We start from the raw sequence: 25,377 nt of genomic DNA, 5'->3' as shown, positions 1-25,377 counted from the left end.
TGTTGGCAGTGCCCATTCTAGTACAGCCTTTGAGAATTTTGGTCGCTCTAGAAAAAACATTACCTAATGTAAAAAGAAATGTCAGGGGTTGTAGCAAACAGCATTTAAGAATTCCCATCTATAGGCATGACCATTCCTACTGTGAGATAGATCAGGTTATCTCATTTTAATGCCCTTGAACATCCGATTCCTCTGAAACCTTTTGATCTCATGGTCATTAAATAACTTTCTAAGTATTGTGTGGCTTTTAAAATTCGTTTGCCCGTGGAAATAATATGAAATCCAATGAACTTGAAATATTTAAGTCTCTGTGATAATGATTTCTCATTGTAAATTAATAATCTTATTCAAGCTTTAAACATTAGCCTCATGGTGAAACCCTGTCTCTACTAAAAATACAAAAACTAGCTGCGCGTAGGGGTGGGCACCTGTGATCCCAGCTACTCAGGAGGCTGGGGCAGGAGAATCACATGAACCCAGAGGGCAGAGGTTGCAGTGAGCTGAGATCTCACCATTGCACTCCAGCCTGGGAGACAAAGCAAGACTCTGTCTCAAAGCAAACAAAAAAAATTAGCCTCGTTAACTTTGGAAAATCTGAGTTCACTTCTGAGGTAGCTCATCTCAGTTGACAGGGGAAAAAAAAATCAGACTTCTGAACCTACAAGTCGAAGGCCAGATTCTGTACTATATAAATTAACCAAGGCAATGAATGTTATCCTATGCAGCCTCTTGGGCAAAATTCTATCATCTTTTGTCTTGGTATCACATATCCCACCCAATATTACCATGTTATTACCAAGTCCTGAGATTTCTTACTTCAAACTCTGCACTACAATAGGATATTAATAAATCAGTTTAATCTCCTTTAATCCCAGTGTTTTCATACGTACAATACAAATAATATTATTTCCTCTATCTCACAGAATATGCTAAAATAAAACCACCTATTAAAGCATTTTATTCTTACTGTACTATTATAATACATACAAGTGTAATATATTTACATACTAGAAAGAAATCTATAACATCTGGAACCTATGAGAAAGTAAAATCAGTTCATGGTGGTCAATTCCAGTTAAACTGTTAAATAAGTAAGTTTGAAAAATGTTAATGCTATAAAATCTAACTTTTCTGTTTCCTGATTTCTATAGGGGAGGGGGGACTTCATAAAACAGTATCATTTAATCATTTAATTCAAAATTGTCCAACACCTGATATAATAACAACCAACAATAATTCTTCATTCAACTGTTAAACAACACAAATTTATGGTTTATTTTTCTTAGTATCACTTGTTTCAAAGTACATGGTTTTAAATCACTTATTCTGTGTTCTAAAAAAAAAAAAAAAAAAAAAAAAAGCCCTGTGGTTGAATACACTATCTTTTGGAAATACATCTGAGATGGGGGGAATACTATGCTATGGCACCAATGGGAAGTTTGGAGGATTAGGACAATGAGAATGAGCTTTTGATCATCGACACAGTTGTGTAGGGAAGGGGTCCCCAACCTCCAGGTTGCCGACCCAGTACTGGCTGGGGCCTGTTAAAGACTGGGCCACACACCAGGAGGTAAGCAAGCATTACTGCTCGCCCCTGTGAGATCTGCTGCGGCACTAGATTCTCCTAGGAGCTCGAACCTTATTGTGAACTGTGCATGTGAAGGATCTAGACTGCAAGCTCCTTATGTGAATCTAACTAATGCCCGATGTCATCCCAAAACCATTCCTCCCCCACGTCTGTGGGAAAAGTGTCTTCCACGAAACTGGCCCTGGTGCCAACAAGGTTGGGGACCACTGGTCTAGGGAACCAAGATAATTTCATTTGTGACCCTAATGCCTTAGCTGACCCTAATGTCTCAGCTGCCAATAGAACTATTACTTGGGGGGATTCATTTTAAGAATAAAAATTTTAAAAAATGTATATAGTGAAAAACCGATTGATAAAAGTATTCTTGTTACATTCAAATAACAAAGGTTATTCCCCTTACAAAAATGAATTACTTGAATTTTAAATAATCTCAATTTACACTGCCCACAGAGTAAATACAATCCAATCCAATCTCCAGGCTCTTCTCACCTAGTCCTAGATGATCCTTCTACTCTTACCTCCTGGAAAGATTAACTTTCAAAGACTACTGTTTCTAGACAAATTACACCATTTTTTGCTCCTTACTGATTTTTAACATGTTTCATCCTGAGTCTTTATGCCTACTCCACACTCTTATCTAAAATGTCCTCCCCATTTCTATCAGTTGAGATCCTTAATTTACCCAGTTGTTTACGAAGTAAGTATTGAGTAGCTACTATGTTCCAGGCATTAGGCCAATTGTTGGGGAAACAAAATACAATTAAAAAGGAGTTGTCCCAATTTATAAACTTACCTCAAATAGAAACTCTTCCACTAAAGCCTACCCTGAATCTTCCCTCATGAAGCCAGACCTATTCAGAACTTTCAAAGCACTTTTTGCCCACACTTATCCTTGTTTTGTGGTGTCCTTTGTACATGCCATAGCTCTCCTACTCATCTATGAGTTCCAGTGAAAAAAAGGGCACACTTTAAGCCTCACTGTATTTCTTGCAAGGGCCTGCTACAAAAATAGGTGTTCTGTAAACATTTACCTAATAATTTTTAAATTACCTTAGTTGTAAACCATGTATTTTTCATAATTTCATTGTCTTCAATTTGTACATTCTCTATTATTTAAAAGCAGTCTCTGGAGTCAGACAACTTAGATTGGAAATCTGGCTCTATCAACTTACTACCTGTGTATACCTGAGCAATTTACCTCATCTTGCTTTGTCTTGGTGTCCTCACTTAGAAAATAGGAGTGATAATGGTACTTCTATTGCACAGGCCTATGGTGATGATTCAATGAGTTAATATAAGATGCTTTGAATACTGCCTGTTACACAGTAAGCACTTAATAAATGCTAATTACTACTACTGTTATTATTATCCAAACAATATTCTTGTCTTGGTAATTTCTCAACCTCCTGCAGAAGAACCTCCTAAGTTTATAAGAAGTATTATATTGCATGTACAATCCATCTTCATTCTTTGTAGATTCCATATTTGTGAGTTCTTGCTAAAATTTATTTGTAACCCCCAAATCAATGCTCATGGTACTTTTAGTCATTTGTAGGTGTGCAAAGAGTGACAAAAAATTTGAGTTGCTGGACATACACTTCAAGCTGAGGTCAAACAAGGTGACCACACTGCCTTGTTCATCCCTTATAGAGAGGACCAGAGGGATGGAGAGGACCCGAGGTAGTGCAGTGTAGTACAGGAAGCTCCAGCTGTGGGGCAACTGACAGGATCTGAATCCCAGTCTGACACCTGTTAGTGGGGCGACCTCAGGCAAGTCACTTCTGAACCTTGATTTCTCTTTTAAAAAATAAATAAACAGAATCTTCCAGGATGAGTAGTTTTTATGATTTAAGATTATAATCAATGTGATATACATATATGTAAAATACACGCACCCATACACAGACACATATTCCCCCCACCAGTCCCCCACGAGAGAACTTATTTGCTAAATAAGCGTTCCCAGAAACACTTAAGTTTATGGAACACAACTTATGTAAATAAAGATAACTGACTACATTCAATTTTTTTCTCATTAAAATCCATACAATTTCTTTCTGTTGTGAAAATATTTTCTGAATTTCACAACCATGGCTAAAATAAGTGGAAATAATTATAAATGACAAAAAAAAAAGTTATCAATTTGTATTTTCTTGCTCATTCAGTTTAACATAGGCTGATCACTTTTAGGGAACTCAGTAATGACTATTATCTTAAAAACTACATTACTGAGATTCCCATTTGCTTTTGAAATAAATTACACAAAGAGCTTAATTATAAAATTTTGTGATTCATGTGCCTAACAAAAAAAAAACCACTTGCATAAAAAACTTGAAACTGTAAAGCTTCTACAAGTTAGCTGACTTCCTTAAAATAAACATACCATTTCATATACTTTAATTTTCTCTTGCAAGAAACTAATTTGCATTGTGAAGTCTTCTTTCTTTTTCTGATAATCTTCTAATAAGTGGTCTTGTTCTTCAAGCTGCTGTTGATGAGTGAGGATCTGTTGTTTGGCTTGTAGTAAGTCTGCAGCTGTGCTACTATGAGTGCTGTTTCTCAGAGTTTCACTAGCCTGTAACTGAAAACAGAAAGAAACCTCAAAATGTTAAATCCTGAAGTGACTGTATTAGGGAATAGACACCTTTGGGGTGTCCCTGCAATAGCTCTCTGGGAACTTTGCAGGATTGAGACCCTAGCAAACATGTTACCTTGGCTGACTAGATAGGTATACCCAAGCTGAGCCAATAAACTTATCTTTTCCATGATACAGCAGAGAACCTAGATCTCCTGAGACTGAGGCAGATATACGAAGAAAAGTGGGACCTCAAAGACAGTACTTCCCGAATTCCCTATGGCTTTCCAGTTGGTAGTTCCAATCCCTTTCAGAGGCCTGGCTGTATTTCTGCCCTTGGGTTCTGGAAACAGCTTGAATCCTTACACTAAATACCTCCCTTCTGCTTAAACTATTTCAAATTGTTTTGCTACTTGCCATCAGAAATTCTGATTAATGCAGTTAGATTCCTGTGGCTCTAATTCAAGGAAAATGGAATATATTTAGTCGTGTTATCATTTAGAACCTAACTAAAATAAACTATACCAGAATTGGCAAAGGTAAGATGTGGCTACAGGTTAATTTCTGCAGAAATACCCTCAATCAACCTTATACAATTTGTAAGATTTCAAAATAGAGACAGGGAGTAAACAAAAAGAAAATATTAGTAGAGAACCATTTAAGAAGTATGAATTAAATTCCTGGTTAACATAGCAACACATATTCACTTATTTTTCATACATGATATAATAAGAAATGGCTTTTAACAAATTTAGATTTGTTCTTGAAAGTGAATTTTTAAAATTCATTACTAAAAAACTAATGAATTTTGTTGCATTAGTAATACTTACTTGCTGAAATTGAATCTGTAATTTTTGACTCTGTTCTGTCAACTCTAAAAATTCTCTCATTGTCTCATCCTTTTCTCTTCTTGCTTGTTGTAAATTAGCAGTGAGCTGGGTTATAATGCCATCTCTTTGTTTAATGGCAGCTTCAAATTCTTGTAACTAAAAGAAAATAGTAAGTGCTAGATTTATTTTTTTTAATTGACTATTATTACAGGTAACTTTTTCAAAATAAGAATTCAAAACACATTGGTAGAATTCTTACACTTTGTAATCAGTATTTTCCACATTTGAAAACTATTAACTTACAGAAATTGGAGCTTCCAAATTAACTTCAAAAAATTTATCTGAACTAAGGAAAAAATTGATCTGGCTTATCCATATATTTACTTATAGAAGGACAAGTGCCTTTATATTTAGGGGTGCCCCTAATCTGTTCCCAGGCAACACCACCCTAGACATGTTTAATCCTAACTTGTTTCTGAAGAGGATGAAACTGAAATGTATTTTGTCATCCTCATCAATGTCTTATTTCACCTTGTTTTCATAACTGACTGCCATAGACAGTTATGGCAGTCTAACAACAGATGTTAGTCTAACCACAAGAGGTTACTTACAAGGACCCACTGACATTGTTTTTCTGTTCTTTTTTTGAGACAGGGTCTCGCTCTGTTGCACAGGCTAGAGTGCAGTGGTGTGATTTTGGCTCACTACAGACTCAATCTCCTGGGCTGCAGTGATCTTCCTGTCTCAGCCTCCCAAGTAACTAGGACTACAGGCACACACCACTATGCCTGGCTAATTTTTAAATTTTTTGTAGAAGCGGGGTCTTGCTATTTTGACCAGGCCAGTCTTAAACTACCAGACTCAAGCTATCCTCTTGCCTCAGCCTCTTGAAGTGCTGGGATTACCAGCATGAGCCACCATGCCCAACTTGCTGACATTCCTAATGGACTTGTTATAATATTTTGATGTGGTTTGCACCATAATTTTCTCTCAGGCTGATTACAAAAACATCTGTCTTACTAAAGTGATTTCAGGCTAGCTATCATAAAGTTAAATAAGAGTCTGTGTTATATTAACCCTGTGAATGAAATCCTACTTTTAAACAGGGTTGTTTATGCAATGTATAAGGACAAAAATTATGAGTGATATTGTTACCATTTACTTTTCTGTTTGATTTTTTTAAGAGACAGGGACTCTCACTGTTGCCCAGGCTGGACTTGAACTTGTGGGCTCAAGTGATCCTCCCACTTCAGCCTCCTGAATAACTAGAACTACAGGTGCATGCCACTGTGTCCCACTAAGTTACCATTTGAAAACCCCCTTCTTTAGGCCAGGCACGGTAGCTCGTGCCTGTAATCCTAGCACTTTGGGAGGCCAAGGAGAGTCCAGGAATCTGAGGTGACACCCCGTCTCTATAAAAAATTAGCTGAGTGTGGTAGTGCATGCCTGTAGTCCCAGTTACTCAGATGGCTGAGGTGGGAGGATCGCTTGAGCCCGGGAGGCAGAGGATGCAGTGGGCCGAGATTGCACCACTACACTCCAGCCTGGGTAACAGAGCAAGACCCTGTATGGGGGAAAAAAAAAAAAAAGAAGAAGAAAAGAAAAAAAAAAAGTTTAAAAAAAATTTAAAAACCCCACCTTTAAAGACTACTATTATTCACATTTCCTGTTTTTGTTTTTGTCAGTAGCAAATCAAAAGCCACAGAAAATAAACATACCTGCTGCAGTCCTTCAGTCCCATAGGTAACCCTCATTTCTTCCAGCTCTCTGTTTAGCTCTTCAATCTCATGCTGCTTCCCAGCCAACTCACTTTCCATCATCTCTAGGTGAGTCGGACTGTACTGTGCTCCTTGTTCAGAATAAGAATCATCAACACCAAATTCTTCTTCCTAAATCAATCCAAGATTTTAAAGAATTCAGTATTAGCAATATTCCTTAGGGAGAGAGATTCAGAAACTGAAATCCATAGCAAGGTCCACTTTAAAACATCACTCACCACCTGGAAGATTACGGTATGGCAACCTACTTTGTTAACATGATATTTACCTCAAGAACATAAACAGGCTATCTGCAAATTCTGTTATAATTGAGGTTTTTTTTTGTTTGTTTGTTTTTTAACAGAGTCTTGCTCTGTCACCCAGGTTAGAGTGCAGTGGCGCAATCTCAGCTCACTGCAACGTCCGCCTTCCGGGTTCAAGCAATTCTCTTGTCTCAGCCTCCCAAGTAGCTGGGACTACAGGCGGCTGCTACCACGCCTGGCTAATTTTTGTACTTAGAGTAGAGACAGGGTTTCACCTTGTTGGTCAGGCTGGTCTCAAACTCCTAATCTCAGGTGATCCACCTGCCTCGGCCTCCCAAAGTGCTGGGATTACAGACGTAAGTCCACGCCCGGCCTACAATTGAGTTTTATAATAAATGGTAGATAACTTTGTTTTAGTAAACATTAAAATTAATTTGAAATCACACACAGAAAGAAGTACATGCAGGAACAAGTTTTGTTAGTAAGCCAGATGATTTTAAATAGTATCCAACATTAGTATCACGAGTAGTTTTAAATACTGTACCCTTAATAAATTTGTAGGCTTTCCTGTTCTCATCACAAAACTGCAACCATTTACCTGTATAAAAACAATTTCCTGATATATTATGATCTTAGACATAATTTTATTTAGCTAACAATATTTCTGTTAACTGTATTCATGTGTATGTCTTTTATTCCTAAGGAAAATGCATCATTGCAAAAACAGATACAGAGATTAATTTAAAATATCTAAGAGACATAATGACCATTTCAAATGCCATTCATTCCTCAAACATCTGAGTGCTTACAATGCAAAAGACACTGAACTACATATATACATTTTCACTTAAGTGAATTAAAGTTCTAAGTGCAGTTTCTGTTTGCTCTTCAGAAGTATAAACCTCCATAAAACCTCTTCTATGAAAGGCTTCCTTAAAATAGTTCAAATAATTATTTTTTTATTAAGCCCTATTCATTTTCAAGTAAAAAAATTTAGGCCGGGCGCAGTGGCTCACGCCTGTAATCCCAGCACTTTGGGAGGCCGAGGCGGGCAGATCACGAAGTCAGGAGATCGAGACCATCCTGGCTAACACGGTGAAACCTCATCTCTACTAAAAATACAAAAAATTAGCTGGGTGTGGTGGCGGGTGCCTGTAGTCCCAGCTACTTGGGAGGCTGAGGCAGGAGAATGGCGTGAACCCAGGAGGCAGAACTTGCAGTGAGCCGAGATCGAGCCACTGCACTCCAGCCTGGGTGACAGAGCAAGACTCCGTCTCAAAAAAAAAAAAAAAAAAAAAAGAGATCTTCCCATTTGGCTGGTTCCTAGCTACAAGGGAGGCTAAGGAAGGAGGGCTGCTTGAGCCCAGGAGTTTGAGGATATAGTGCACTACTGGCACACCTATTAATTGCCACCACTCTCCACTGTGGGCAACATACTGAGAACCATGTCTCTAAAGAAATTTTTTTTAATTAAAAGATTATTAATATCAAGTCATTTGCAGTAACTTTCAAATTAAATACTTCTAAATTGCAATTAGCTTTCCTTGATCCTGAAATGTAGCATTCTGATGTGTCCTCTAAAATAGTTTAATGTAGCCCATCAGTGTAATGAAATGGATGTTTATGAATACAGTAGTCTTCCTTAATCCACAGGGGATATGTTCCAAGACTACCAGCGGATGCTTGAAATCATAAATAGTATTGAACCCTATATACACTATGTTTTTTTGATCTGATAAGGTAGACAGCTACTAAATGAATATGAGATGGACAGAGTATATGGTGTAGATCCACTGTATGTTCAAAGGGATGATCCACATCTTGGGTGGGATGAATGGGATGGAGCAAGATTTCACCATGCTACCCAGAACAAGGCACAATTTAAAACTTATTAATTGTTTATTTCTGGAATTTTCCATTTAATATTTTCAGATAATGGTTGACTACAGAAAGTAAAAACAGGGTTGGAGGGACTACTGCTTCTTCACATATGATATAAAGCAATGAATATTCCTTTAAGGAGTGATTATGTCAGTATTACATGAATCAGTTATCGGTTTGTAATAATTGTCAGTATTACATGAATCAGTTATCAGTTACCAGTTTGTAATAATTATGTTTATAGTTTCATCTAGTACTTTATTTAGCCACTGTGTTTAATTTTTCTCTAATTCAGATAAGCAAATATTATACTTGAACTCATATGTATTGAATTCTTAAAACACCATTAATACATGACTGTTTTTCAAAACATACTTATGTTATAATAAATGTAAAACTTATCAATATTAATAAATTTGAAAAGTTTAACATCAAATTGGTTATAAAAGATTATTCACCAGAACTAAACTAAAACACACTATATTCCAAAGTCAGAATAGGAACACTTAACGGAATATCAGGATCATTAATAGTTAACAATAAATTATTCTATTTTTAAATTTAGGTAATTATTTTATTGATACCTAAAGGGTAGAGTATTTATCTCCTCTTCTAACATTAGTCTTCTAACACTAAGTAAACCTTCATATGAAAGTAAATAAATGACTTGAAACATGAAGATTAGATTAACAGACTCCTTCAACTGAAAAAAGCTCAACTTCTCTCAATGTCCTTTTCTATTGTGGCATTTGTTGAAGTTATTTAACCTACAGACTGTGTTAATATATTCTTTCCGCATTCACAGAAAAATTTACTCTATCTGTACAGATAACTTAAAGATCTGGGAAAGTACAAGTGAGGTACATTTTAAATTTTAAAATGTTTTATAGAGGCATCACATCATAACAACATTGCTATTCAGAAAGAATCAGAGGAAAGGTAACTTTCACTGTGTGACTATAAAATGGCCTTCACATAAAAACTCATCCTTGTGGTGAACATTAGGTTGATGAAACATAAAAGAATAACTCATCCTTATTTATGATTAATATCTTACTCTTGTACTTTGGAAATATATAAATTAAAAACATTAATATTGAATATTTTCATAAAAAATAAAAATCTGATGGCTCATAAAAGTTCATGAAAATTGTAAGAGTTCAATGTGCCTAAATGACTTCTGGAGTTGCAGTCAAGTACTTAACGAGGTTAAAATAAATGTCATAAACCATACAAGCACTTGGTTAAAAAGTATTCAATAATCAGATGAAATCTATAGTAAGAGTTAATACCCTATTACTATCATTTCATCTTTCTATACATGGCAAAGTATATTTATCTACTTGTCTTGACTATATTGCCTGTATTCCCAACTTGCTCCAAATAACCCTGCTCAAAGGGTATCAAAAACAATTCATGTGAATATGGTATTCTGGACATGAAACGTCCCTTCATTAATGATTGAAGATGATTGCATATAATTTAATTTGTAAGAAGAGTATTTTTCATTTAGTCTGATTTCTCTAGTGTACATAACAGGATACATATTTCTACAAAACAGATCTTGGAATAAAATTATTTGACTAATTCTAAGATGGAACCCATTTTCCAACCCAACGAGTGTACTAGTCACAGAAGTCAAGAACATTAAACCCACAATATACCTAAATAAACACAATTTACGAAGTAAGTTCTAATCAAATATTATCAGAACCTGAAATCCTTCTGAGAACAATTTATTAAGGGAATCCTCATCACTCTTTTCGTATAAACATAGTGTAAAGAAAAGTGTATTTCTAGTGATGAGCAATTTAAAAAACCACGCTTTGCTGAACGTCTAATGTATGCCAAACACGTATTAAACATTCTCAATGTTATTTTGTGAACTACTTTGTGAGGTATGCAAATAGGTGGATATTATCGTCCCCCATTTTATAGTTTAAAAAACTGTATTTCATCTAATGTAAATGACTAGTTGATGGGTGCAACAAACCAACATGGCACATGTATACCTATGTAACAAACCTGAACGTTGTGCACATGTACCCTAGAACTTAAAGTACAATAATAATAAAAAAACAAACTGTATTTCAGAGTTTAAGTGATGTGCCCAGGTTCATACAGCTCAAAGGTGATGAAGTAGGTAAACAGGACTTTCTGGCTCCAAAGTCCCCCTGCTCTTTTCTTACATCTTATTGCCCTATTTACCAGAAAAATGATAGTCATATGTAGGCAAAATACGAGATAATTATGTGATCTATGATTAAAACTACTTGATTTCAAAATTTTAGAATACTCAAATACAATCTAGATCTGCCAAGATTATTAAACTTTGCAAATATGGCATTGCAGTGAAGTTATAATGTTACACGCTGTCCAGAAATCTCTCTCTTTCTCTTTTTGAGACAAGGTCTCACTGTCACACAGGCTGGAGTGCAGTGGTGTGATCATTAGGTCACTGCAAACTCAAACTCCTGGGTGCATGGGATCCTCCTACTTCAGCCTCGAGCAGCTAGAAGTACAGGCACACACTATCGCCTGGCTAATTTTTTTTTTTTTTTTGGAGATGGGGTCTTGCTCTGTCACCGAGGCTGGAGTGCCAGTGGTGTGATCATACTCCTGGGCTCAAGTTTTTGGAAAGATACTTATTCTTACAGTATGACATATCTTGTGATGATACTGTTTCTTGTTAATGTTGGTCAAAAAAACTAAATTGATGAGCTATCTTACCGTGTGGAATAAACAGTGACTTAGAAGATTATACTGAAAAATGTAACCTCAGTCTCCCAAGTAGCTGGGACTACATGTGCCTGCCACTGTGCCTTGCTAATTTTATTTTATTATTTTAATTTGTAGAGATGAACGTCTCCCTATGTAGCCAAGGCTGGTCTTGAACTCCTGGGTTCTAGTGATCTTCCCACCTTGGCCTCCCAAAGTGCAGAGATCACAGGTGTGAGCTACTATGCCCAGCCAATAAATCTCATTTTTTAGGTGTGTTATTGACAGATAATTCCATAAAAGTTCCAATATAAAAACTACTACAGTATGAGTTTATTTCTCGGGTTATAAATTTGGTCCACTGGTGATTCTTCTGCCTCCTGAATAGGTGGATATGGCTTAGAACTCTCCTGTAATTCTAGTTCAGTCAAGCCAGTCTGATATCATTAAATGGAGGAATTCAAGCCTCGAAACTAGCCTAGAGCATCACAGATCCAACTAGTATCCATCTTAGCAATTTTGATGACACATACCAAACATTTCACCAAATATCAACATTATTTCTATGTTTTCTCTAGACATAGTGAATCTATAAATTTCTCAAAGTATAATCCATTGTGAATCCATACATAACACATAAAATATTACTAGGGTTATAATTCAAACCAGGTCAAATCTGTCAAAAATTACTTCATAATTATCTTTTTTCTTCTTTTTTTTTTTTTGAGATGGAATTTCACCCTTGTTGCCCAGGCTGGAGTGCAATGGCACTATCTTGGCTCACTGTAACCTCCACCTCCTGGATTCAAACAATTTTCCAGCCTCAACCTCCCAAGTAGCTGGGATTACAGGCATATGCCACCATGTTCAGATAATTTTTGTTATTTTTAGTAGACATGGGGTTTCACCATGTTGTTCAAACTGGTCTCGAACTCCTAACCTTAGGTGATCCACCCACTTTGGCCTCCCAAAGTGCTGGGATTACAGGCATGAATGAGCCACCTCATAATTATCATGAATGTGCCTAGCTCATAATTATCTTTTTTCAATGTAATCTTCTAAGTCACTGTTTATTCCACACGGTAAGATAGCTCATCAGTTTAGTTTTTTTGACCAACATTAACAAGGAACAGTATCATCACAAGACATGTCATACTGTAAGAATAAGTATCTTTCCAAAAACTTGTTTGAAAAAAAGTAAGCATATGTATATATTTATTCATATATAATTATTCATGTATATAACTATAAGTATATGTAACTATATATGTATATATATATGAAATTACAAACATGTATGTGAAATATATTTCTCACCACGAGCTATGGTCAACAAATATGATAAATACTGTTCTAAGTTTTATCAGTAGTACTTATATTTAAATACTATTTGTACCTTACCTTAAAACATATATTTACTAGGCATCTCAGATAAATAGGTTCAATACATTTTTTGGAACCTGATAATCTCCACCAGTTTTTTAATTTAAAAAATTTAACTGAAGACTGTCTTATTATAACAAGAATTTCTCATATTATTAATTCACATTTTCCTACAGAAAACCTGAAAATCACCATCTTTTGACCTCTTTAGCTTTTCAAATCAATATTTAAAATTAAAATTTGTGAGGATCTGTTCCAAGAAGGCCGATAGGAACAGCTCCGGTCTGCAGCTCCCAGCGTGATCAACACAGAAGATGGGTGATTTCTGCATTTCCAACTGAGGTACCTGGTTCATCTCATTGGGACTGGTTGGACAGTGAGTGCAGCCCACGGAGGGCGAGCCAAAGCAGGGTGGGGCGTTGCCTCACCCAGGAAGGGTAAGGGGTTGGAGGATTTACCTTTCCTAGCCAAGAGTAGCTGTGACAGACTGTACCTGGAAAAACAGGACACTCCCGCCCAATACTGCGCTTTTCCAATGGTCTTAGAAACTGGCAGACCAAGAGATTCTCTCCTGTGCCTGGCTCAGCAGGTCCCATTTCTTTCATCTAGAAGAAATGGATGAATTCCTGGACACATACACCCTCCCCAGACTAAACCAGGAAGAATCTCTTAATAGACCAATAACAGGCTCTGAAATTGAGGCAATAATTAATAGCCTACCAACCAAAAACAGTCCAGGACCAGACAGATTCAAAGCCAAATTCTACCAGAGGTACAAAGAGGACCTGGTATCATTCCTCATGAAACTATTCCAATCACTAGAAAAAGGGGGAATCAGCTGGGCGAGGTGGCTCATGCCTGCAATCCCAGCACTTTGGGAGGCCAAGGCAGGGAGATCAAGAGGTCAGGAGTCCGAGACCAGCTTGAACAGCATGGTGAAACCCCATCTCTAATAAAAATACAAAAAATTAGCCAGGTATGGTGGCACGCACCTGTAGTCCCAGGTACTCAGCAGGCTGAGGCAGGAGAATTGCGTGAACCCAGCAGGCAAGGGTTGCAGTGAGCTGAGATCACGCCACTGCACTCCAGCCTGGGCGAAAGAGACTCCGCCACAAAAAAAAGGAGGGGGGAATCCTCCCTAACTTATTTTATGAGGCCAGCATCATCCTGATACCAAAGCCTGGCAGAGACACAACAAAAAAGAATTTTAGACCAATATCCCTGATGAACATTGATACAAAAATCCTCAATAAAATACTGGCAAACCAAATACAGCAGCACATCAAAAAGCTTATCCACCGTGATCAAGTTGGCTTCATCCCTGGGATGCAAGGCTGGTTCAACATATACAAATCAATAAACATAATCCATCACATAAACAGAACCAAAGACAAAAACCACAGGATTATCTTAACAGATGCAGAAAAGGCCTTCGACAAAATTCAATGGCCTTTCATGCTAAAAACTCTCAATAAACTAGGTATTGATGGGAGGTATCTCAAAATAATAAGAGCTATTTATGACAAACCCACAGCCAATATCATACTGAATGGGCAAAACCTGGAAGCATTCCCTTTGAAAACTGGCACAACACAAGGATGCCCTCTGTCACCACTCCTATTCAACATAGTCTTGGAAGTTCTGGCCAGGGCAATCAGGAAAGAGAAAGAAATAAAGGGTATTCAATTAGGAAAAGAGGAAGTCAAATTGTCCCTGTTTGCAGATGACATGGTTGTATATTTAGAAAACCCCGTCGTCTCAGCCCAAAATCTCCTTAAGCTGATAAGCAACTTCAGCAAAGTCTCAGGATACAAAATCAATGTGCAAAAATCACAAGCATTCCTATACACCATTAACAAACAGAGAGCCAAATTATGAGTGAATTCCCATTCACAATTGCTACAAAGAGAATAAAACACCTAGGAATCCAACTTACAAGGAATGTGAAGGACCTCTTCAAGGAGAACTACAAACCACTGCTCAATGAAATAAAAAAGGACACAAACAAATGGAAAAGCATTCCATGCTCATGGATAGGAATAATCAATATTGTGAAAATGGCCATACTGCCCAAGGTAATTTATAGATCGAATGCCATCCCCATCAAGCTACCAATGACTTTCTTCACAGAATTGGAAAAAACGACTTTAAAGTTCATATGGAACCAAAAAAGAGCCCACATTGCCAAGACAATCCTAAGCAAAAGGAACAAAGCTGGGGGCATCACACTACCTGACTTCAAACTATATTACAATGCTACTGTAACCAAAACAGCATGGTACTGGTACCAAAACAGATATAGACCAATGGAACAGAACACAGGCCTCAGAAATAACACTACACATCTCCAACCATTTGATCTTTGACAAACCTGACAAAAACAAGAAATGGCGAAAGGCTTCCCCATTTAATACATGGTGCTGGGAAAACTGGCTAGCCATATGTAGAAAGCTGAAACTGGACCCCTTCCTTACACCTTACACAAAAATTAATTCAAGATGGATTGAAGACTTAAATGTTAGACATAAAACTATAAAAACCCTAGAAGAAAACCTAGGCAATAACATTTAGGTCAGGCATGGGCAAGGACTTCATGACTAAAACACCAAAAGCAATAGCAACAAAAGCCAAAATAGACAAATGGGATGTAATTAAACTAAAGAGCTTCTGCACAGCAAAAGAAACTACCATCAGAGTGAACAGGCAACCTACAGAATGGGAGAAAATTTTTGCAATCTACTTATCTGACAAAGGGCTAATATCCAGAATCTATAAAGAACTTAAACAAATTTACAAGAAAAAAACAACCCCAACAAAAAGTGGGCAAATGATATGAACAGACACTTCTCAAAAGAAGACATTCATGCAGCCAACAGACACATGAAAAAATGCTCATCATCCCTGGTCACTGGAGAAATGCAAATCAAAACCACAATGAGATACTATCTCACACCAGTTAGAATGGCGAGCATTGAAAAGTCAGGGAAATAACAGATGCTGGAGAGGATGTACAGAAATAAGAATGCTTTTACACTGTTGGTGGGAGTGTAAACTAGTTCAACCATTGTGGAAGACAGTTGGTGAAATCCCATCTCCAACAAAAATACATGCGCCACCATGTTCAGATAATTTTTGTTATTTTTAGTAGACATTTTAGTAGCAATTCCTCAAGGATCTAGAACTAGAAATACCATTTGACCCAGTGATCCCATTACTGGGTATATACCCAAAGGATTATAAATCATGCTACTATAAAGACACATGTACACGTATGTTTATTGCGGCCCTACTCACAATAGCAAAAACTTGGAACCAATCTAAATGTCCATCAATGATAGACTGGATTAAGAAAATGTGGCACATATACACCATGGAATACTATGCAGCCATAAAAAAGGATGAGTTCATGTCCTTTGCAGGGACATGGATGAAGCTGGAAACCATCATTCTGAGCAAACTATCACAAGGATAGAAAACCAAACACCACATGTTCTCACTCATAGGTGGGAATTGAACAATGAGAACACTTGGATACAGGGCAAGGAACATCACACACAGGGGCCTGTCGTGGGGTGGCAGGCAGGAGGAGGGATATCATTAGGAGATATACCAAATGAAATGACGAGTTAATGGGTGCAGCAAACCAACATGGCACATGTATACCTATGTAACAAACCTGCGTGTTGTGCACATGTACCCTAGAACTTAAAGTATTATAATAATAATAATAATAATAAAAAGCAAACAACCCCATCAAAAAACAGGCAAAGGATATGAACAGACACTTCTCAAAAGAAGACATTTATGCAGCCAAAAGACACATGAAAAAATGATCAACACTGGTCATCAGAGAAATGCAAATCAAAACCACAATGAGATACCAGCTCATACCAGTTAGAATGGCAATCATTAAAAAGTCAGGAAACAACAGATGCTGGAGAGGATGTGGAGAAATAGGAATGCTTTTACACTGTTGGTGGGAGTGTAAATTAGTTCAACCATTGTGGAAGACAGTGTGGCAATTCCTCAAGGATCTAGAACTAGAAATACCATCTGACCCAGCGATCCTATTACTGGGTATATACCCAAAGGATTATAAATCATGCTACTATAAAGACATGCACACATATGTTTATTGCGGCACTATTCACAACAGCAAAGACTTGGAACCAACCTAAATGTCCATCAATGATAGACTGGATTAAGAAAATGCGGCACATACATACCATGGAATACTATGCAGCCATAAAAAAGGATGAGTTCATGTCCTTTGCAGGGACATGGATGAAGCTGGAAACCATCATTCTGAGCAAACTATCACAATGACAGAAAACCAAACACTGCATGTTCTCACTCATAGGTGGGAACTGAACATTGAGAAGACTTGGACACAGGGCAGGGAACATCACACATGGGGGCCTGTCGAGGGGTGGGGGGCTGGGGGAGGGATAGCATTAGGAGATATACCTAATGTAAATGACGAGCTGATGGGTGCGACAAACCAGCATGGCATATGTATACCTATGTAATAAACCTGCACGTTGTGCACAGGTACCCTAGAACTTAAAGTATAATACATACATACATACATATGTAAAATAATACTTAGAATGATAAAAAAATTAAATTAAAATTTGCTCTATTATCTCAATGTGAGAGAACAGCTATACAAATTGTAACCAAATTTCATGGGCATATATGGGAGGGTCTGACCTACAGCCACTAGCATATTAAAAAATATTCACTTTAGTGTAAAGAGAAAAATGCACTTTGTGGAACTCTGGGGTGTCCCCAAAGATATAGTCAGTTTAAGCACCAAAGCATCTATGACTTTGGGTCAAGAAATACAAGTTATAGCCAGGTACGGTGGCTTACACCTGTAATCCCAGTGCTTCGGGAGGCAGAGGTGGGTAGATCACAAGGTCAGGAGTTCAAGACCAGCCTGGCCAAGATGGTGAAACCCCGTCTCTACTAAAAATACAAAAATTAGCCGGGCATGGTGGCGCATGCCTGTAGTCCCAGCTTGGGAGGCTGAGGCAGAGAATTGCTTAGACCCAGGAGGCAGAGGTTTCAGTGAGCCAACGTCGCACCACTGCACTCCAGCCTGGGCGACAGAGTGAGACTCCATCTTGGGGAAAAAAAAAAAAAGAAATACAAGGTACAAAAATTAGAGCATTATAGAGAAAAAAAAAAGCTTTCAAATGCAATAATCCCTTGGTGTCTTCAAGTGAATTAGCTTTAGGACCTCCCCTAAGGACATTAAAATCGCAGGTGCCTAAGACCCTTAATGGCATAGTATTTGTATAAAACCTGTGGACATCTGCCCACATACTTTAAATCATCTCTAAGATTACTATGTACTTAGTTGTTATACTATATTTTTAAATGTTATATATTTTTTATTGTTGTACTGTTATTTTTAATTTTTTTCTGAATATTTTCTATCTGTGGTTGTTCATATCCTCAAATGCAGAACCCAGGAATATGGAGGGCCAACTGTATGTGCCCCAAATTTAAAGTCACAAAAGCAGACTCTGAATTGTAAGCAGTGATTTTAAATCAAGATACTTCCCATAGAGGCAACTTTAGCCTAAATCAGGCACCAATGTGTTTATTTAATGTTGGCTAATTATTTTCCTGGCCAGATTACTAGTAAGTATGTTCCAACTTTTAAGCACATTAACTTCTAAAGTAGCAGTTTTTATTGCTATGAGCAATCTAAAACAGTAATATGTTCATTTAAGAACGTGGAGTTTTTTTTTTCCTATTAGAAACCTACAATAAATTGAGACTTACTGAATACACTGAGTTGCTAAACCATTCAGAGTACAGAATAGTTTATAGTCTCCTCAAATTCTGGAGTAAAGAAATGACAATCACATCTAAAGGAATAAAAAAAGATAACAAAATGACATATACTTTTACCAACACACAAAGAAGGTACTTCCTAAAGTGGCCGATACCTTTATCACCTAAACTACTATTGAAACATTAATTTCAATAAACAAGTTCATATGATTAACTAGAATTCAAGCATTTATAAAAAAGTATTACTCAAAATGAAATATCCTATTCAAAGTCTCAAAAAAATTTTGATATTTTTACTGTGCTAAATATGGATGCCTTGTAACTGTCACATGTCTAAGAAACCCAGTATCAAATACTTTCCAGAAACTAAAACAGAGACCAAGCTATTTAACCAGACTTAAGACCTTAGCTAATAATCTGAAAAAAAAAAAAAAAAAAAAAAAAAAAAAAAAAAAAAAGTCAGTAATACATAATCCTCAGGTTCTGGTCACTTAACATTATATTTGTAAAAATATAATAGAAGCATGAGTGACAAGAAATCAAGTAGCAACAATGATTTCAATAATATAAAATATACATTTATGATATTAGAAATCAATATAATTTAGTCTTACCTCTGAACTGTAGTCATCTGCTGTGGTTGAAATTTCACTTTCCAGCTAAAACAACAATAAAAACCAAATATAATTATGACTTTTTTTGTGCTAAATATCATACTTTACTAAACCATTACTATTGGTAACATATGATAGAAAAGTCACATAAAATAACACTAAAAAACTAGTAAAAATTATTCAAATCTTTAAAATTTTCATTTAATTATAAATAACAATGGCAAAATAATGCAACTAAAATGTACCAGTAGGCATCTTCTAAATATAGAAGTATCAAGAGGTACTTTCATACAGTGTCCTATATACATATCATTTGTAAGCCAGAAGCACAAAGTAAGACACCATTCCTCCAATCCTCATACAGTAGCCCCCTCTTTATCCACAGTATTGCTTCCTATAGTTTCAGTTACCCATGGTTAACTGTGGTTAGAAAATATTAAAATGGAAAATTCCAAAAATAAACAATTCATAAGTTTTAAATTGTGCACTGTTCTAAGTGGCATGATGAAATCTTACTCTGTCCCATCCAGGACATGAATCGTTCCTTTGTATATGCTATCCACACAGTATATGCTATCTGCCCAACAGTTACTTGATAGCCACCTCCATTATCAGATGCACTGTCATACAGTATGGCAGTATGCAGTATTGCAGTGCTTGTGTTCAAGTAATGGCCCCAAAGCACAAGAGTACTGTGCCTAATTTATCAATTAAACTTTATCATAAGTATATGAGTATAGGAAAAAACACAGTATATACAGAGTTCAGTACTATCTGTGGTTTCAGGTCTCCACTGGGGGTATTGGACTATACTCTTGATATGGTTTGGCTGAGTTCCCTCATCCAAATCTCATCTTGAATTGTAGCTCCCATAATTCCCATGTGTTTTGGGAGAGACCTGGTGGGAGATAACTGAATCATGAGAGCAGTTTACCCATACTGTTCTTGTGGTAGTAAGTCTCACGAGATCTGATGGTTTTATAAGGCGTTTCCCTTTTCCCTTGGCTCTCATTTCTCTCATGTCTGCTGCCCTGTAAGACGTGCCTTTTGCCTTCTACCATGATTGTGAGGCCTCCCCAGCCTCATGGAACTGTGAGTCCATTAAAGCTCTTTTTCTTATAAATGACCTAGTCTCCGGTATGTCTGTATCAGCAGCATGAAAATGGAATAATACAACTCTCCACAAATAAGGAGGAACTACCGTACCTCTTTAAAAAGAAACAAAGTCCTAAAATGCTACTGTTAGAAAAGTTCGGCCAGGTGTGGTGGGTCATGCCTGTAATCGCAGCACTTTGGGAGGCTGAGGCGGGTGGATCATTTAAGGTCAGGAGTTCGAGACCAGCCTAGCCAAAATGGTGACATCTCATCTTTACTAAAAAAAAAAAAAAAAAAACAAAAAAAAAAAAAACAAAAACTAGCCAGGCGGTAGTAGTGCCTGCCTGTAATCCCAGCTACCTGAGAGGCTGAGGCAGGAGAACTGCTTGAGCCTGGGAGGGAGAGCTTGTGGTGAACCAAGATCGTGCCATTGCACTCTGGTCTGGGTGACAGAGTGAGACCCTGTCTTTAAAAAAAAATAATAATAATTAAAATAAATCAATAAAAAAGAAAAGCTCAATTTCTCTGAAAGAAAAATCATATCATCTTGGTGCTAAAAAAAGTAATAACTAAAGAAAAAATAACCACTTTTGTTGTTATAACACCTTTACAGTTTACAAAAGCACTTTTAAAGTCATTCTTGTTTTACTATCACATCCCTGGATTTGGGTATGAAGTGAGCAGCTTTTTCAAGCTTCCTTAAAAGTAGTAGTAGAAAGAGTCAAGGAACAAATCCAAATTTTCTGACCCCAAAAGTACTATTTTCACTGTTGACCCTGTCATCTAACCTAAGAATCTCATTTTAATGGTTAGAAAGGTGAGACCCAGAGAGTTTCACCCTTTCATTCAACAAATATTAATTGTCACTGTCTCCTTTCTCATCTACACCTATGGAAATTCTGTTCAACATTCAAGTCTAAGTTCTAAAACTACCTTCTCCATGAAGTAGTAACTGAGGCCAAGAACAAAAATAAGCTTGCCTTTAATCTAAAATGCTATTAACAGTGGTTCCTAACTCATAAGATTCTCTCTTTCTTTCTTGAGACAGAGTCTCGCTCTGTTGCCCAGGCTGGAGTGCAGCGGCATCATCTTGGCTCACTGCAACCTCCGCCTCCCAGGTTCAAGCAATTCTCCTGCCTCAGCCTCCCGAGTAGCTAGGATTACAGGCACGCACCAACATGCCCAGTTAATTTTTGTATTTTTAGTAGCAAGGTTTCACCATGTTGGCCAGGCTGGTCTTGAACTCCTAACCTCTAGCGATCTGCCCACCTCAGCCTCCCAAAATGCTGGGATTACAGGCATGAGCCACTGCACACAGCCAAGATTATCTTTTAAATCTGAAATACTTTCATGACACAATCCCTCATATTCATTAAGTGCATATTGTGTACTAGAAACAGTAGTACTGAGAATTAAATGGTGAATAAGACAGTTGTTGCATTCAAAATGCTAAAACTATGGAATAGAGAACCCAAATACTGGTTTGTTATATTAAAAAATAGATAATACACTTTTGCGCCAAATCAAGCAGTAGAGTTGCCACACTGCATTATTTTTAAAATTCCAGTTTTAATAAAACAAAAATTACAAGACATACAAAAAAAAGAAAGGATAGCCTATGCACAAGAAAAACAATGGTCAATAGAAACTGCCCCTGAGGAACACAGATATTGTACTTAATAGACAAAGTTATTTTTGGTTTTGTCTTTTTTTTCTTTTTTTGAGACCGAGTCTCGCTCTGTTGCCCAGGCAGGAGTGCAGTGACGTGCTCTCGGCTCACTGCAAGCTCTGCTTCCTGGGTTCATGCCATTCTCCTGCCTCAGCCTCCCGAGTAGCTGGGACTACAGGTGCCCGCCACCACGCCCGGCTAATTTTTTGTATTTTTAGTAGAGACAGGGTTTCACCATGTTAGCCAGGATGGTCTTGACCTCCTGACCTCGTGATCCGCCTGCCTTGGCCTCCCAAAGTGCTAGGATTACAGGCGTGAGCCACCGTGCTTGGCCCTTGTCTTGTATTTTGAGACAGAAGCTCACTCTCTCACCCAGGCTGGAGTGCACTGGTGTGATCACAGCTTGCTGCAGTCTCTACCTCTTGGGCTCAAGCGATTCTCCCACCTTAGCCTCTGGAGTAGCTGGGACCACAGGTGTGCACAACCAGGCCCGGCTAATTTTTTTTACTTTTTGTAAAGACAGAATCTCCCTTTGTTGCCCAGGCTGGTCTCGAACTCTTCAGCTCAAGTAATCCCCTTGCCTCCACCTCCCAAAGTGCTGGGATTACAGGTATGAGCCACCACGCCTGGCCAACAAAGATTTTGACTCAGCTATTTTAAATACAGTCAAATAACTAAAGGAAATAAAATTTAAAAACAAAACAAAACAAAATTTAAATTGTAAGAACAACATCTCACCAAATGAAGAATATCAATAAAACAAAGAAATTATAAAATAATCAAATAAAAATTCTGGAACTGAAAAGGAAAATAAATGAAAAGCCACTGGAAGGACTCGGTAGTAGATCTAAGTAGGAAGAAGAGAGAATCAGCAAACTTCAAGATAGATCAATTGCAATTATCCACTCTGAAGAATAGAAAGATGACTATATGTTAGACCATTTAAATACCCAAAATATTTTAAAAGGCTAAATTTATATAATATGTGTGCTGTAACATCTTTTGTCCCTAGTATTGGTTTTTGTATTAAAGTCATTGCAAATAGACACAAAAAAAGCATTTAACAAAACTCAACACTCAGGTTGGGAGCAGTGAGTGGCTCATGCCTGTAATCCTAGCACTTTGGGAGGCTGAGGCAGGCAGATCACTTGAATCCAGGAGTTCAAGACCAGCCTGGGCAACATGGCAAAACTCCATCTCTACAAAAAAATACACAAATTAGCTAGGTGTGGTGGCATGGGCCTGTAGTCCCAGCTACTTGTCGGGCTGAGGTGGCAGGATCACTGAAGCCTGGGAGGTTGAAGCTGCAGTGAGCCATAATTGCACCACTGCATGCCAGCCTGGACAACAGAGTGAGATCCTGTCTCAAAAAACAATAAAATAAATGGATAGGCATGGTGGCTAATGCCTGTAGTCCCAGCACTTTGGGAGGCTGAGGTGGACATATCACTTGGGGTCAGGAGTTCGAGACCACCCTGGCCAACATGGTGAAACCCCATCTCTACTAAAAATACAAAAATTAGTTGGGCGTGATGGCTCACAACCCCAACTACTCAGGAGCCTGAGGCAGGAGAATCGCTTGAACCTGGGAGGTGGAGACTGCAGTGAGCTGAGATCACCCCACTGCACTCCAGCTTGGGTGACAAAGCGAGACTTAGTCTCAAAAAAAAAAAAAAAAAAAAAAACCAATAAAATAAAAAATAAAAACAAAACAAAAAAACCTCAACATTTCTTCATAATGAAAACACTTAATGAACCAGGAATAAAAGGGAACCTCCTCAATCTGATAAAGGATAGCTACAAAAACAAAACAAAACAAAAAAAAACCAGCTAATATAAAACTCAGTGGTTAAAAAAAAACCTGAATGCTTTCCCCTTATGAGGAGAAATAATACAAGGATGTCTGCTTTCACCACTTCTTTTCACCATTGTCCTATATCTTCCAGCTATGGCAATTAGAAAAAAGAGAAAAGAACATCGACATTGGAAAGGAAGAAGTTGAACATTTCTAGTTTAGTTGCAGATAATATGGTCTTGCATACAGGGAAAATCGAAGGAATTCAACAAGACAAAACAAGACAAAAAACCTATTAGAACTTACAGACGAGTTAGTTCTGCAAGGGTACAGGATACAAGATCAATATACAAATTTAGTTGTATTTGTATACATGGATAATGAATAATCAGAAAATAAAGTTAAGAATACAATTACATTTAGAATAGCAGTAAAATGCTTAGAAATAAAATAGCAATAAAATGCTTGGTGGCCAGGCATAGTGGTTCATGGCTGTAAATAAAACTTTACAGGCATAAGCACTTTGGGAGCCAGAGCAGGAGGATCGCTTAAGTCTTGGAATTCGAGACCAGCCTGGACACAAAGTGAGACCACATTTCTACAAAAAAATAAAATAAAATAAAATAACAAAAACAAGGCCAAGCACGGTGGTTCATGCCTGTAATCCCAGGACTTTGGGAGGCCAAGGTGGGTGGATCTCCTGAGCTCAGCAGTTTGAGACCAGCCTGGGCAACATGGCAAAATCCCATCTCTACCAAAAATACAAAACATTAGCCAGGTGTGGTAGCATGCACCTGTGGTCCCAGCTACTCAGGAGGCTGAGGTGGGAGGATGGCTTGGGCCTGGCTGTCAGAGGTTGCAGTGAGCCAAGATCGTGCCACTGCACTCCAATCTGGGTGACAGAGTGAGAACCCATCTCAAAAAGTAAATAAATAAAAATAAAAATAAAAATAAAATGCCTGAGAGTATATTTAACAAAACAAATGTAAGACATTTACACTGAAAACAAGATAACATTAAAAAAATTAAAAACCTAAATAAAAAATCCTGTGTTCGTAGGTTGAAAACTTAATATTGTTAAGATGACAAAACTCCCCAAATTCATCTACAGATTCAATGCAATCCCTGTCAAAATCCTTGGTGTTTTTAATGCAGAAACAGAAAAACCTGACCCTAAAATTGATATGGAAATGCAAGGCAACAGCCAAAACAATCCCCAAAAAGAAGAAAGTTGGAAGACTCACACTTACTGATTTCAAAACTTGTTATAAAGCTACATTAATCAAGACTTGGGGGCATAGTAGCAAAGGCTAAACATACAGATCTACAGAACATAATTGAGGGAATAAATATAAACCCTCACCTTTATATTCATTGACAGTTCATTGGGAAAAGAATAGT

General features: G+C 37.4%; 1 protein-coding gene across 2 annotated transcripts in view; it reads right to left on the bottom strand.

The window, feature by feature from the left end:
• The window catches only part of AKAP9 (A-kinase anchoring protein 9), a 177,546-nt gene that overhangs the window by 113,006 nt on the left and 39,163 nt on the right, over positions 1–25,377 (bottom strand). For both annotated transcript variants that reach the window (XM_030822060.1, XM_030822061.1), the window contains exons 3-7: positions 19,418–19,462; positions 7,558–7,611; positions 6,712–6,882; positions 4,994–5,149; positions 3,972–4,169 (exon numbers count right to left, since the gene is read on the bottom strand). In XM_030822060.1, coding sequence (XP_030677920.1) covers positions 3,972–4,169; positions 4,994–5,149; positions 6,712–6,882; positions 7,558–7,611; positions 19,418–19,462 — 624 coding nt within the window. The remainder of the gene's footprint in view (positions 1–3,971; positions 4,170–4,993; positions 5,150–6,711; positions 6,883–7,557; positions 7,612–19,417; positions 19,463–25,377) is intronic.

Source organism: Nomascus leucogenys, chromosome 11, assembly GCF_006542625.1.
Source record: "Nomascus leucogenys isolate Asia chromosome 11, Asia_NLE_v1, whole genome shotgun sequence".
NCBI classification, from domain to species: Eukaryota; Metazoa; Chordata; class Mammalia; order Primates; family Hylobatidae; genus Nomascus; species Nomascus leucogenys.
The sequence above is the reverse complement of the archived record's forward strand: the minus strand, read 5'-3'. Positions and strand labels throughout refer to the sequence as shown.